The 14,506-nt window shown below is 38.9% G+C and overlaps 3 protein-coding genes across 7 annotated transcripts; 1 reads left to right on the top strand and 2 right to left on the bottom strand.

The window, feature by feature from the left end:
- Positions 1-610: 610 nt before the first annotated feature.
- Positions 611-3,428, bottom strand: LOC116215397 (basic transcription factor 3). The gene is made up of 5 exons (XM_031551098.1): positions 3,273-3,428; positions 2,790-2,857; positions 1,369-1,517; positions 1,219-1,275; positions 611-1,104 (listed from the first exon to the last, which is right to left on the bottom strand). The coding sequence occupies exons 2-5, from the start codon at positions 2,855-2,857 to the stop codon at positions 890-892; spliced, it is 489 nt and encodes a 162-aa protein (XP_031406958.1). The 5' UTR covers positions 3,273-3,428; the 3' UTR covers positions 611-889.
- Positions 3,429-4,135: 707 nt separating this feature from the next.
- Positions 4,136-7,528, top strand: LOC116214011 (rhodanese-like domain-containing protein 8, chloroplastic). Of its 3 annotated transcripts, none has more exons than XR_004158217.1 (8): positions 4,136-4,625; positions 4,955-5,008; positions 5,207-5,353; positions 5,493-5,631; positions 6,019-6,113; positions 6,345-6,451; positions 6,778-7,058; positions 7,226-7,528. XR_004158217.1 is itself a non-coding variant. In XM_031549220.1 (8 exons), the coding sequence occupies exons 1-8, from the start codon at positions 4,251-4,253 to the stop codon at positions 7,359-7,361; spliced, it is 1,326 nt and encodes a 441-aa protein (XP_031405080.1). In that variant the 5' UTR covers positions 4,140-4,250; the 3' UTR covers positions 7,362-7,528. The 3 variants fall into 3 exon arrangements, 2 of the variants coding, with proteins under 2 accessions (XP_031405080.1, XP_031405079.1); XM_031549220.1 differs by having other exon boundaries at positions 4,140-4,625; positions 6,022-6,113; positions 6,783-7,058; XM_031549219.1 differs by having other exon boundaries at positions 4,140-4,625; positions 6,783-7,058.
- A 169-nt stretch (positions 7,529-7,697) lies between these two features.
- Positions 7,698-13,761, bottom strand: LOC116214012 (uncharacterized protein At4g15970-like). 3 transcript variants are annotated; one of them, XM_031549222.1, is made up of 6 exons: positions 13,644-13,761; positions 13,010-13,513; positions 8,857-9,222; positions 8,310-8,770; positions 8,114-8,212; positions 7,698-7,993 (listed from the first exon to the last, which is right to left on the bottom strand). In XM_031549222.1, the coding sequence occupies exons 2-5, from the start codon at positions 13,283-13,285 to the stop codon at positions 8,155-8,157; spliced, it is 1,161 nt and encodes a 386-aa protein (XP_031405082.1). In that variant the 5' UTR covers positions 13,286-13,513; positions 13,644-13,761; the 3' UTR covers positions 7,698-7,993; positions 8,114-8,154. The 3 variants fall into 3 exon arrangements, with proteins under 3 accessions (XP_031405082.1, XP_031405083.1, XP_031405081.1); XM_031549223.1 differs by having other exon boundaries at positions 13,010-13,519; positions 13,644-13,658; XM_031549221.1 differs by lacking the exon at positions 13,644-13,761 and having other exon boundaries at positions 13,010-13,622.
- Between the last annotated feature and the right edge of the window lie 745 nt (positions 13,762-14,506).

Below are 14,506 nucleotides of genomic sequence, written 5' to 3'. Positions count from 1 at the left end.
TAGAATAAAATGCCGCACGAGGCATCCATCCATCGATAAAAAGTAAAGGAAAAGAAAAATTCGGTTGCAGTAAAGCCATCAGCTATACGAACGAACGAGTTCGATGCAGTGGACATGCCATCCTCACGAGCTGGCATTTCCGCTCTTCCCAAGTGCGACAATAGGGAATCCGTTATCGTGTATGAGTCCCAAGTGCGACAACAGGGAATCCGTTAATTCGCGTATGAGTCGCCGTGTGAACAAATACGTGCTACAATATCACGACTGTATGCGCTGAGTTTATCTTTCGAAACTTCATTTTACCTGTGCTGTTAACTCAGGTGCACACTATCTAATTCATGAGACATCCAGCGTGAAATGCCAGGCCATCAAACATTACTTCTGAGATTACCAATGGCGATTACGCAAACCATTTATTACGTTTTTCTTCTCTACCATTTCATAGGTGCGAGAATTGTATTTCACAGTTGGTTACTTATTTCTTTCGTGCACAAGTTCACAGCATCGGAGGCCCAGCATAGCTAACAATCCCACCAAAAACCTGCACTGTCAACGATTTCTAAATAGTATTTGTCGAGAGGCTTCAGCCGTGAAAGAACTGCCGAGCAAATGTTAGGACTTGAAGAAAAATTCGACTATCAAAGGTCTTGAAGGGTACAAGGAGGGCTCTGTTGCAAAAACACCCATATGATGAATTATGTAAAAGAGTTTGTCTGGATCTAAAACTTCCAATAAGCTACTCAGCATGTCACTCTGCATCATATATGGAGCTTCAGTTGAACGCATAATCGAGATGTGAAAATAGAGGCGGAGAGACGAGTGAAGAGTACAAGGAAAAACTCCAAAAGCACATTATATATGGGAGTCTGCCGAAGAAACCGTGTGGCATTCAAGAAGCGGCGGCATGACCCTCTTCTGCAGCAGCCTCAAAGGTCTCCCCTGCAACGAGTTCAGGGACCTCATCATCATCCTCCTCTGGGCCGGCAGCAGCAGCTCCTTCGCCTGCATTACCCTGCTTCTGGAACTGCTCTGCTAGCTTCCTCAGGTTGTCCAAGTTATCAGGCCCCAATTGGTTTAGGATCCCCGGGAGAATATCTTGCAATTCTGGAGAAGAGAGAAAATAACCTCAGAACAAATGCACCAAATTTCACAGGAAAAATTCAAGGTAAAAAAATCACGCAAATTATGATTTCATAGAAGAAAATGTGAGGTCCGTACTCTTGGTTTGAGGAGTCCCACTGACAACCCATGTATTTGCTGCAATTGATGCTTGAACTGATAGACAGAACAAAGTATACAAGTTAGTTTCAATGAATAGATGATTGGCCTTATCCATAATTATATTATATTCCGTAAACTTGAGTTAACCTTTGGGGTTTGTAAATTGGATGACAACATCATCCTTGAAAATGTTGACTTCCTCAATGGCAGGAATAGCATTAACTCCAATCCTCTTGAGGGTGCTTTGAAGCCTCTTGTCATCTGTGGTGGTAGTCTTATGGACGGCCTTCTTCTTTCTGCATATGGAAGGCACACAAAAACATGAATTACATAGAAAATCTACCGTGAAGAAATAAAAGAGAACTAGGAAGAAGATGGGCAAAAGAACATGAAATTTAGCAGGCGACAAACTCCTAGTTCTGAAAGGGTAGATCCATTGCCCGGGAAAAGATAAGTCAACCAAACAAACAAGCTACAGAGACTTCAACACAACAGAACAGGGAAAAAGCAGGGACCCTTCTACAGAAGAATTTATGACTAGGATTATGAGAGTCAGTATATCTTTCTGAAGCAAATGAACCATTTTGACTTACAGGATCCCAATCATTCAGGCCCGGGAAAAGGATAACAGAGTTCTAAAGGCTAAATTTCATGTCGAGTGCAATCAAGAAAGTAATCAGCATACATGCAATTGAGCAGCAACAGAATTTATACCATGCAGAATAAGGCAATCAACGAAAGAAATTTCTTCTCAGAATGCTGAAAATGTGATGAAAAAAATACAACTTTCACAATTTTTGCATTTAAACAACAAGGTCAGATCTCAATCATATGAAGATAACTGACTTATATTCCTTCCACAGCTATTACATACAGTATTTCCTTTAGGACATACAGATTCAGGACAAGACACGGCTAGTACATGACCACAAGGTAAAAGCATTATGGTACAAATAACCAATGCAGAGAGTCACAATTTTAATTTGAACGGATCTCAATCATATGAGGATAACTGACATATATTCCTTCCACAGCTAGTACATACAGGATTTCCTTTAGTACATACTGATTCAGGACAAGACACAGCTAGTACACGACGACAAGGTAAAAGCATTATGGTACAAATAACCAATGCAGAGAACCACAATTTTAATTTGAACGGATCTCAATCATATGAGGATAACTGACATATATTCCGTCCACAGCTAGTACATACAGGATTTCCTTTAGTACATACTGATTCAGGACAAGACACAGCTAGTACACAACGACAAGGTAAAAGCATTATGGTACAAATAACCAATGCAGAGAGCCACAATTTTAATTTGAACGGATCTCAATCATATGAGGATAACTGAAATATATTCCTTCCACAGCTAGTACATACAGGATTTCCTTTAGTACATACTGATTCAGGACAAGACACAGCTAGTACACGACGACAAGGTAAAAGCATTATGGTACAAATAACCAATGCAGAGAACCACAATTTTAATTTGAACGAATCACAACGTGCTTCCAAGATTACTCTTTGATAACTATTTCATGATTAGAACAATTTTCCACACCTTCTCATGGTACCCTTTCCTCCAGTGCGGACCGAGCCCGCCATCTTCATAAGTTTCTCCCTATTCATCTGCAACACAGACCAAGAAAATCAGTAGAATGCATCACCAAAGACAGCTGAGGAACAACTGAAATCAAAATGGACATGCAAAAGCATATCATAATTCCATCTTTATGATTTCTATCAGTCCTCATCACCTCAAAGAATGAAAAACAACTTTCCTCAGCTTATTTAACAGAAATGACAACTATCAGACGGATGCATAACCCTAACCCCCAATTTCAGATGCCAAAAGATATAAAAGCTCCGCCTTTGAGCTCAGGGACAAGACAACAGCTATACGCAAACATTAATTCCAAATGGACCTTAAACCCTAGCGAGCTCCAACCAGCCCGAAAATGGCTGACAGAGCGATTAACGGCGTGAAATAAGCAATAAACGCAAAGCGAAATCAGATCGACATCGGTGCAAAATCTTCAATTACCTTTGCTGACGTCTAGGGTTTCCGAGGAAAGGCGAGGGACTTCGGAGAAGATAAGGAAGAGAGAGAGAGAGAGAGAGAGGTTGCCCTCAGACGGCGCTTCGTGAGGAGAACCCTTTGCTCACTCTATAAGCTGTCCGCGAGAGTCGAGCAGCAGGGTGAGGTTCGCGATCGGACGGTGATGGGGACCTGAATGACACGTGGCGTAATCTTATCAGGTGGTGATTTTTGTTTATTTTACCTAATTTAATTAATTGAGAAATGATAAAGAGACGCAAATTATTTCCCCTGAGATAAATGCTTTTGCTAAATACGCCGAAACTGAAAGTGTTGGAAATTAGTAATAAGTCCTGAAGTTTTGTGCTCCAACCATTTTGCTCTCTAAAGTTTATAGCCTTGGCACCATGCAATTTTCTGAATGGCAACAGAATGCGCCGTGAAGTTTATGACCCGTGCCCTAGATTTTAATTTCTTTTGCCCCTCAACTCTAGTCTTCTTTGCAAGCAGAGAATTTTGCAATATCTTAATAGAATCTTAACATGAATTCAAAATGCCAAACTGATACTCCGTAAAATGCTATAATCAAATGGTACACGGTGGTTTAAGAGTCAAATGCATAATTATTCTCAAACTTTAAATGAATAAATATTCGGTGGGTATTATTCAGTCACTTAATCGTGTAATATCCAATACGAACGGGGTCCAAGGCGGTTCTATTTATTCAAGCTTACATGCATTTTGATTGATTGATTGGATGTCAGCCCCATGTAGGGTGAATTAGTATACATGTTATATTTCAGGGAGCGAAATGTAATTTCTTCAAAAGTCGCAATCTTCAAGCGATAACGGTAGATGGAGGAGGAGACCGAACCCGTGAACTCACCAGTTGCTCAGCTGAGCTTCCATGGCGGACCTTCAAACGCCAGCATGAGGCTCATATCACCTCAATCCGTGACTTCGTCGAAGTGATAGAGAGCTCAAATGAGGCTCATTCTCTCCGCCTCTGCACTTTCTCCCACTCTTCCTCTGCTTCCGAGCAGGGCACTCGCGACCACCAGCAGCAGTACGAATAGCAGTAGCAACTGTAACAGAGCTACCGTCCGTTGCGAGAATCGGCGGATTATATTCTGTTCATCTTCTACAAGTAATTGCGGGGCAATTGGTTTTTCGGCTTTACGGACTGAGAAGCAAGCGAGGAGTCGTCGGAGATGCGACTGCACGGCAATTTATTCGCCGGACCACAGCGGCAGCTCGCCAGAGGAAACTGATGAACAGTTCGTCGTTGTGAATTTCTATCGTTTCGTGCCCATAAGGGACCCGGAGTCGGAGGTCGCGAAGCACCTTGCTTTCTTGAAGGTAATGATAAATGAATGCTCCCTATATTGTCGTTGACAGCAATCATTTGCTTGTGGGAAGGCAATGGACACTGCTATCTATGGCTCATGGAGACGAATGCACGACTGTAGAAGATCAATATACTCGCTTTCCGGTTTAGACTGCCCGCATGATACCACCAAAAGTTTACCCGTGATTGTCCCCTTGACGTCGTTTGTTAATTGGCGAAATCAAGAGATGTTAGATTCATTAAAACAGTTGCAGTGCATCTTATAGATTCATGTGTAGAATCGTTGGACTATTGGGATTCATTCACCCTCTCGTGTTCTTCTGTTATCTACATTTCTCAGGATCTCGATGTACATGGTCGGATATATCTCAACGAGCAAGGAATCAACGCCCAGGTACTGTTTTCTCCCCTGGTTCAAAGAAGATATATCTACTCAACAGACAATGTCTTTTAAGCTTGTTATTCACATCTACATTGAGAAACGGGTAACGATTTCTTAAAATGGAGAGCTTGAACCTGTTCCGATTGTCATGACTCTTAGACTAGCAGTGTCAGTCTATTTTTTATACTTATCAGCATCATCATTGTGCAGTACAGTGGACCATCAAAGGATGCTCTTTCATATGTAGAATGGTTAAGAGAAGACGGCAGATTTTCCGACATTTTAGTTCAGGTTTCTCCTGCTCTAAATGGGCATGCATTCCCAAAGTTAAAGGTGCAGTTTAAGCCCTTGGTACAGGTAATCTATGTAACGTAAATTTCTTCGGTTTCAGCTTGCTTCGCGAAGACAGAATAATTTTGTTCGTCCACTCTCTTTCAATTTGAGTTATCTAAATGAGAAGTCAAAATTTATCTTTATCCTGGTTTTTTTGCCTCAGTTGGAAGGGGGTATTTCAACTCTGCCTTTGCTTGATCCTTCCATTAGGGCAACACCTTTGGCACCATCTGAATGGAAGAAAAAGCTCAGAACTGTGAATGCATCAACTGGAGAATGTGTTGTATTAGACGTGAGGAATGGTAATTTTATCCTGTGAAAATGCTCCTGAGGTTTCTGCAACTAAAATGGCTATATTTGCATGACCTGTGATTCATATGCTGTGTACTTTAGATCGTAATTGCACTTCAAATTATTGAAGGTTCCAGCTAGCTGTGAAATGTTCGGACGCTTCGCACTACAGAATTAAAAGAAGCAGCAAATATAAGAACATGAGCGTGAATATGGGTCTGCTTATTTAATAAAGTGAAAATTGTAGAGGAGTACAACTCCTACTGCTAAGCCTCGTTTGCATAAAAGACAGTTCATCTCATACAAGTTTCCTTCTATTGCTAATTCTCTCTTTTCATAGATAAACCCAGATGCTGCTTTGTGATTTCGTTGGGACCACACTTTTATTGCTTTGTCAGCAGGGTATGAGTGGGATATTGGTCATTTTCGTGGAGCTAAACGTCCTGAGGTGGACTGCTTTAGGAGTACGTCTTTTGGTTCTTCTCAGTCAAAGGTATTAGTACACTAATTGGGTGATATCTTTTATTTTGGAAAATTGTTGCATGCTTTTTTAATGTTCTAGATTGGTTGGACCTCTTCTGCTAGGACTTATATTTGATCGTTCATCCATCATGAAAAATGGAAAGCAGCATTATGTACTCTACTTAACAATACCTGTGCTTAGAGATTGCCTTTTGGATGGTTGTCACCAAGGAAATTAACCTTGTTTGAGGTTATTGTCCAGGTCGTCAGCAATTCAGATCCCCTTGCTGATGTTGACAAGGAGAAAACAGAAGTACTAATGTATTGTACGGGGGGCATTCGCTGCGATGTCTATTCTACCATTCTGAGGTAATCAATTCTTCACCTTAATCTGCCTTTCTTGCGTCATTCCCGTACAACCCAATTTACAAAATTAAGTCGTTATTGATCTTTTGATAATCTTGGAGCACACATGATGGATGACTCCGTTAGAACTTCAGAGAGAGTATGTGAAGTTTCAAAACTTTCCGGTGATATCATTGTTATATTCATGAAATGCACTTACATGGAGAAACATAATTAATTGATTTCCACATTTGTAGTTTCTATACAAGTTAAAGCAAAGACTTGCATATAAGACTCTTATACTGTTGAGACGCTGGGAAGTTCCAGTTCTGATTTGCGTAAGATCGTAGTGCAGAAAAAAGGGCTTCAAGAATTTGTACACCTTGAAGGGAGGCGTCTCTCATTACCTTGAAAATGAAGGCCCTACAGGATGGGTGGGAAATCTGTTCATGTTTGACTCACGACTCGCTCTCCCGCCCTCTGCCTACAAGCCTGAAGCCATAGCTGAGACACATGTACAAGAACAACTCTTGGATGAAGATAAATTTGCAAAGTGCCATATATGTGGTTCATCAGTCCGCGAGTTAAGACACCGGAATTGTGCGAATCTAGACTGCAACCTGCTATTTCTGTGAGTCAAATCTGTCTTTCCTCTCCATCTTGCTTTCACGTGTCATCATATGGCAGCTTGCAAGTAGTTCCTAGTTTTCTGGTTTTAGAAGATTTTCTTTGCTAGCTCCTTCTGTTTTTTTCCTGCTTCACGCATATTTTTTCTTTTTCTGGTCATCAATTATGCAGATGCTGTGAAGACTGCATTGATAGTTTCAGAGGGTGTTGCAGTTCAAGTTGTACAACTGCTTCTCGACTTAGGCCCGTTTTGCCTGGACATCAAAGATACAAAAAGTGGCACGTGTATCGTGATTTGGAAGTGTAAGGGAATTGACCGTTTTACCTGCATATTCTTTACAATCCAGAACCAGGTATTTATCACATCTCCCTAGTTGGAAGTGAACCATTCCCTTCATGGTTTCTAGCTTGGCTGCAGGAGTTAAGAGCAGATACTGCTAATGGCATTCTTTTGTCGGATTAGTCCTAAGGAAAGAGAACTCTTTTACTGCAGAAGTAGAACACGATTCGACTCTGTGTTTTGCTTTTATATCAGCAAAAAGAAAAAAAGAAGGTTCAGGTTCCTGGCATCGGGTTTGTGTTACAACAACAAATCCTGTCTTACGATGAAATAACTCATTTATAAATACACAAAACATTGAAATAACTGGACAAAAATCTTTGCACGCGATTTGCTGGTGTGACTGATTAAGGAGGAGATCCCTACTGTTGTATTCTCTTTGATGGGATTCATGTTTTTTTTAAAAAAAATCTAACATTCCAGCACCCTTTGGCGCGATGTCGAGAGCATTGGAATTTTGAGGCCAACAGCTTTGGATAATAACTTCCGGACAATGTTCAAGAAATGAAAAGAGTTTGTCGATGAAGACAATCAATGGATTGTGGTATAAACCGAGATAGAATTTTCGACATTGATGAGTTTGGGGGAATACGCGGATCCTGCAACATTGAAGATTAAGTTGTGTAAGAAAGGATATAATTGATTGCTTCATTGATCAAACATGGAGAAAATAAATAAATATTCTAAATTTAAAACTAAATAATCAATTGTTTGATTACCTTATCTGTTTGATCCGTCGGTATAGAGAAGAAGATGAACCTTAGCGTCTCCGAAAAAGACCACGCCTATGCGGCTTGTGCGGCTTGCCAAGGGATCCTCTGCGAAATTGGACATCGTTAACTCGTATAGAACATTTATGCTGACTCCCAAATTGAGACATCTCGTGGACTCGAGGAAAACTTTAGGATAACTTACACGCAGGCCTTGGGGACACTCCAATCGCCCGAGCCCGAAGCCAAGTACTTCCTCCAGTCGTCGAGCGTGGCCGACAGGTCTTGGATCTTGTTGTCGAGCCCAACGCAGCAGTTGGCATGCATCGTGCAGATGCGGTTGAGGTCCCTCGAGAGCTGACAAAACCCGCCAATGTAGGCTGTGTCCAGGAACCTCATCTGCAGCCCAATGTCGTCGAGGAACTTGTGGGACTTGATCTCGTTGAGCACGTCCTGGTCGTGTTTCCCCAGGTAGGACTTCCTTGACTCGTACCAGAACTCGTAGAACTTGACTGTGCGGTTGTTGGACCGTGCATAGGTGAATCCGCCGTTTGGGCTGTTCCTCTTATCAGCAGGGTCGAAGTAGTAGTAGTCGCACGCGATCTGGAAGTCCGTGTCCGAGTAGAAGTGAGGGAATGGACTCCGGAACCACATGATGTCCGTGTCCTGTCGAAAAGTATCGGGTTTAATACACGAATGAACCGAAGACGAGAAGTTAAAAAGGTCATGAAATGAAAAACAGAATGTTCTACCGTGAAGACGAAGTTGTAGCCCTTCTTGAGCACAACCCTGAGGAAGTTGATCCGTCGCCACATCATCTCCAAATAGTCGGCGGACATGAAGTCGGCCTCGCCGGAGAAGTCCATTCCCTTGGTGGTGAGGGCGAAGCAATGGCGGTGCACTGCCAGGCAGCGGTCGTATGCCTTCTTGTCTAGCGCTACAACTACCAGGTGGTCAAGGAGCTTGCGCGTCCCGTTCCCAACACGGAAGCTCTCGAGGAACAGGTCGAATACGGAGCCGGGCTCTGCCCACGCATCGTTCAGTGTCGTCAGGATCACTGTCCTGTTATCTTCCATGGCTGCGGATTTCAGGACTACATCCAAGCTCACATTTCTACCCTGAGATAATATATACAGGATCGATCTTCACTTTCCGGCGCAATCTTAAAGTTAGAAATATCGAATTCTTAACCCATCAATTTAAAGTAGGGGCATATTCGAGGATGATTCGAGATAAAGAAAAACATCATCAGCTATTAAACATGATTTCAGGAATACTATTTTTAAACTGGACCGATTGAACATAATTTCAGGAATACTATTTCTAAATTAACTGTCTCGTTCTATTATGAGATGATACATAATATTCACTTGATAAATTCAAAAACATAAATGTCGGGTTCTTCTACGGTAGGAAAAGGGACCGAAGGCGTATAATTATCGAATTCCTAACCAATATAAGATAAATCAGTAGGTTAAATTTATTAGTCAAGAGATAGATGAATATCTATTGTCAAATATAGAGAACTTTGGTAAATCACAATAATTAGTAAAAGAAGTCCATGTTAAATTAAAAAATGAAATAAATTTTAGATTTTTTTTTATGAACTCAATTATTCTGATCTTGAAATAATTGGATTTTATTGAAAAGTTTGACCGAGACAGAAAGAGAAAAAAGAAAGAAGAACCAAAAATGGAAGGGATAATTCAAGAACAGACAAGAGTCCGGCAATTTTTTTTTCTTTTTTTTTAATGATAATATAAAAAAGAAAATTTATCCAGTTCACACCAGCTCAGAATTGCGATAGTTAATTATAAAAAAAAATAGGAAGATTCGACCTTTGATAAATATTCTAAGCTGCAAGCAAACTGATGCTATAATATAGACAAATTTAATTAAGTAATTGAAATTTTCATGTGTTACTGTCATAATTTTATGATTTTCCTCGCAGGTCAGATGAGTATCAATATCATAGATTGAGGTGGATGTCGCGGTCCTATATGATGTTTAGGTCGAGAAGGGAGTATGTATATGCAAATTGCATCCAGTAGAGTCACACGCCTTCATATTTCGTGGACAAAATTCTTCACAAAAATGTAATTTCAAAAAAGATATTTTCTCGCATACAATGCGATCGCATGATAGTTAAGAGAAACGAGATGAACACTAATTTGAACAGAAATTAATGGAAAATAACATAACATGTGGTACATAATTAAAAAAAAAGTCACTATAAATCTAGGATAAATCAAAATTATTTATTGGTGAGATAAAAAAATTAAGAAATCTACTCCATTTCTACAAAATCAACTCAATTAATTATGCCCAAAATTCACCCAAGAACAATGAATAAAAAAATAATCAATGTAATATATAAAACACAAATATTGCAATTACAAGAAGAAATAATTTTTCACTTCCTTCAAACCAAAACCCTCCTTCCATTTTCTAGTTAACATGTGAACTTTATTATTACATGATTATTTTCTCTTAAATCGTGATGATGATGATAATGATGATATTGTTTTCTTAAATAATAATAATAACAATAATAATAATAATAATAATAATAATAATATAATATAGTATCTATTTGTGTGTAGAGCATTACGAATTTTTGATTTCTGAACATATAATAAAATAAAATTGGCCAGAAAAAGATATGAATGTAAACTAGTGCAACATCTGATGATTCTGATCTTTCCTCATGGACATTCAATCTTTATTAATTTTCTTTCATTACTGACTAATTAAAAAATTAAAAGTTTTTGTTTTTATTTCCTTAAACATTACGAAGTCAAACAAAGTGGTATCCGAGGAAGAAGCATCTCTCCAAAGCCGGGTCAAAACATCATTCATTAATTCTATGATCAAACCAGAGGTTTTTTTTTTTCCTCTCTCTCTGTTTTTTTTAATAAGAAGATTATCGATATTACATTAATTTTGTAAATGCAGTTTACTTCGTTGTCTGTCGGAATTAGTTTTTTAAAAAAAGGTCTTTGGAAGGAAAAGACAAAAGAACTTAGGGGGAATTGAAGAAGTAACAATCAGATAAAATAGAATTGAAATTTTTGATTTGAATCGTATTGGCAATTGCAATGAAATATCTAAAATATAATAAAGTCATTCTCAGAAAGCGAAATAATAAAAGTTTATCGTCTAAGAAATCACAACCACGCAAACTTGTATTTCCAATCTCGAAAGGACTTCAACCAATTAAGTGGAGGATAAATAAAATTGGTAAAAGTTGGCTTGGGAGGACAACTTGGGACCCAATTCCTCCCAATCAATTCAAAGGAGAAGTTTCCGAAATAGCATTTAAAGAGGGAAAAAAAGATAAAATAGAAAAGAAAGGAAAAGGCGTATGATCGATCTAAAGAGAATATAATACAGTGACGCATGCTCTCACATGTTGACTTAGAGATTATATGTTACATATCTAATGAGACTACCTATATCATTTTATTAGTTATTTAATTTTTTTTTAGTATATTAAATTTTAAACTTCTTTTATAATCGAGAAAAAGTTGCCTTCCCCTTTCACTTTGTTGCAATTGGTGGCACACTTGAGCTCAAAGAACGAAGAGGATCTTGTGGGCTTATAATAATAATATTAATAATAAATACATCAAATGGGGCAACATTGATTCTCCCAATTCCTCTTTTCCCCACCCTAAAAAATTACGCCTATAATTCAAATTAATTCAAAGATTTTAAATTGGACAAATATGATGGAGATCATAAAATTCAACAGTAAATTTCAGCCAAAGATAATGTAATGATAAACAATTAGTGATTTTATCACAATCTAAAACACCATAGATTTTGATCATAAGATATGTCACAATTGACAAACTGTATTATTAGTGGATGAAATTTAATATATGATGCAGGAATTAGGTACTTCACCATGACAAATCAATATCTAAATGAAAATAAATCTTAATTATTACCTGGTGATATCACCGAAAGAGGAAAAAAATCTATATTTTGGAATGAAATTTCTCCTTTTCTTATCGTGTCTCTTTTTTCTCTTTTACTTCTTCTGTCTCATTCATCCGAAGGGTCCATTGGATGATGATCCTAATCCTAATAAGATATTCCTACTTTTCCAATCAATTTTTACTATGCATATATAGTAATAAGTGGGGCCCATCCCCAATATTCTCAAGGTGAATTCTTGCCATATTCATAATTCGTGACTTTCGAAGTTGTGATGAATTTCTCCTTTTTTAACATTCAACAAGCTTCATCCAACTTTTCCCCTAATCTTCAATTCTAACGGGTCTTATTAGCCAAGAGAGGAAATGAAAATCCTACGGTTGACGACATCACCATTCAAGAAATTTAGTATAAGCTCGATGTCCGACATTTGTAAGTGAAAACAAAATATATTAAACGTGCGTTATCTGAACATGCGAGGTTAAAAAGTTTTCTAGAATGAAGACCAATCCAATCTCTTGACATTTCAAACATATGTCTCTTTTGATTTCAAGGATTGGTTTTCTCTTCAATTATTTGTTATCGAAAAAAGTCATATGATTGAAGTTCTTTTGTTTTTTCCTTAATTTCAAATAAGAAAAAATACCTTGGCGATTTGTCTATTATAACTTTGAAGGAACAAGAAACAAAAAAAATCCCGAATAATAATTTTATTTTTACCATCAATCTCGATTCTTATTACCCTAGAAATCTTATAATTCAAGTTATTCCCGATTCTTTTTTACAACATCGGTCAAATCCCCTAAAACGTGCAGACCGACCAATTCCCAGCAGGTCTCAAACAAAGAAGCAAGCAACAAACAGAACATTAGAGGAACACCTAACGAAACTCGAAAAACCGGAAAAAAAAAGGAGGAAGAAGAAGGAGGATTAGGAGGAGAATCAGGGAATGATCGAACTAACCATGGGGCTGCCGCCAACAGAGCTGTAGTACGAGGTCGGGAAGAACTTGAGGGGATTGGTCGAATTGTACAGGAGCAAGCAGGACACGGCTAGCCCCGCGAACAACAGACCAATCCTCAGGTCCCTCGACAGATAAAGCCGGACGCCGTCACCATTCCCGGACGTCTCCAGACACAAAGAAGAAGAGCTCTGCTTCTTGACCTCACTACTCGCCATGCCTCCACTTCTACCGCTGCAATTCTCCTCATCGGCTCCCTTCGAAGTCAAGTCCGCCATCGAAAGTCAAGCCCCTCACCCTCCTCTCTGTTGGTCGATCAGTTACAGTTGGATTCTTATTCGACCTTCGACTTAGTAACGGGTCTCGGCTCCCGCTTCTTCCCTTCTCCTCTGGGGTGCTCTGGTTCTGATCTCTCGGTTCGCCATTGAAACAGGAAGAAGAAGAAGAAGAAGAAGAAGAAGAAGACCTTCCTTGGGACTCAGATGGCCATTCTTTGTCTTCATCATCTGCAACTGCGACTTGGGTCAGAATTATTGCATAGTCTAAGCCATTTATGTACATGCCAAATTAATAAATAAATATTTTTGGTAATTTTTTTTTATAGAATTGGAAGCTGAATAAATTGGAGTCATCAACCTTAATCCCGTCATTAATTGTTACGAATAATATAAGATGGAGACGACAGAGAGAGAGAGAGATAAGAGGGAAGCAAATTGCAATTAAAGAAGTAGAAAACCAGCGGACTTTTCAATGACATTTCAGTTACATGGTCAATTTGGATTTCATCTCAGGACAATCTCAGGGGGGCATATGAGTAAAATTGGACCCAGGTACAATGCGATTATCGTGTCGTATGTCTATGGCCCTTTCTTGCCTAAGAAGGTAATCCCATGCGTAGATCGTACTTCCCATTAATATTTTCGTCTGCAGAAACGTTTCTTGCCTAACAAGGCAATCCTACGTGTTCGCGTGGACTGTGAAATTAGTCGGACGAAACCCGGATGCCCTAGTTATCAAAAAGAAAAATATATTAATTTGAGCCCGATTGAGAGATGCGAAGGATGTAACTTCCACCACGGTTCATTCGATTGAGACATCTCATCCACATTATTTAAAGAAAAGGTATAATAAAAACAAAAAGGATTCTACCTTTATTATGATTTCTGTTAACGTATTTTTATTTTTATTTGCAGAAATTAATTATGATGGAATTTGCCAGAACATATACGTTTTACCGAATAGTTCGTTAGTTTTCGGAATCGTAGCAGCAATCTTTCGATCTCATCCTCGATGCGTAAGGGCTAAAATAAAAGGGAAAATGAGACGATAAGAGAAAAAAAAAAAAAAAAAACAGAGAGAATCTCACGAACTTGTAAAGAAATTAATCTTGGCCACGGAAAACAAACCTCATCTTAACTACCTCTTGGTTCTTCATAGTTTCCGGCCAACCGCGGCTGAGGAGAAATCGAGGCAACTCAGGACTCTCCCTCCCTCGACCT

Source organism: Punica granatum, chromosome 7 (assembly GCF_007655135.1).
Source record: "Punica granatum isolate Tunisia-2019 chromosome 7, ASM765513v2, whole genome shotgun sequence".
Taxonomy (NCBI): domain Eukaryota; kingdom Viridiplantae; phylum Streptophyta; class Magnoliopsida; order Myrtales; family Lythraceae; genus Punica; species Punica granatum.
Note: the sequence above shows the minus strand (reverse complement) of the source record. Positions and strands in the feature narration are given on the sequence as shown.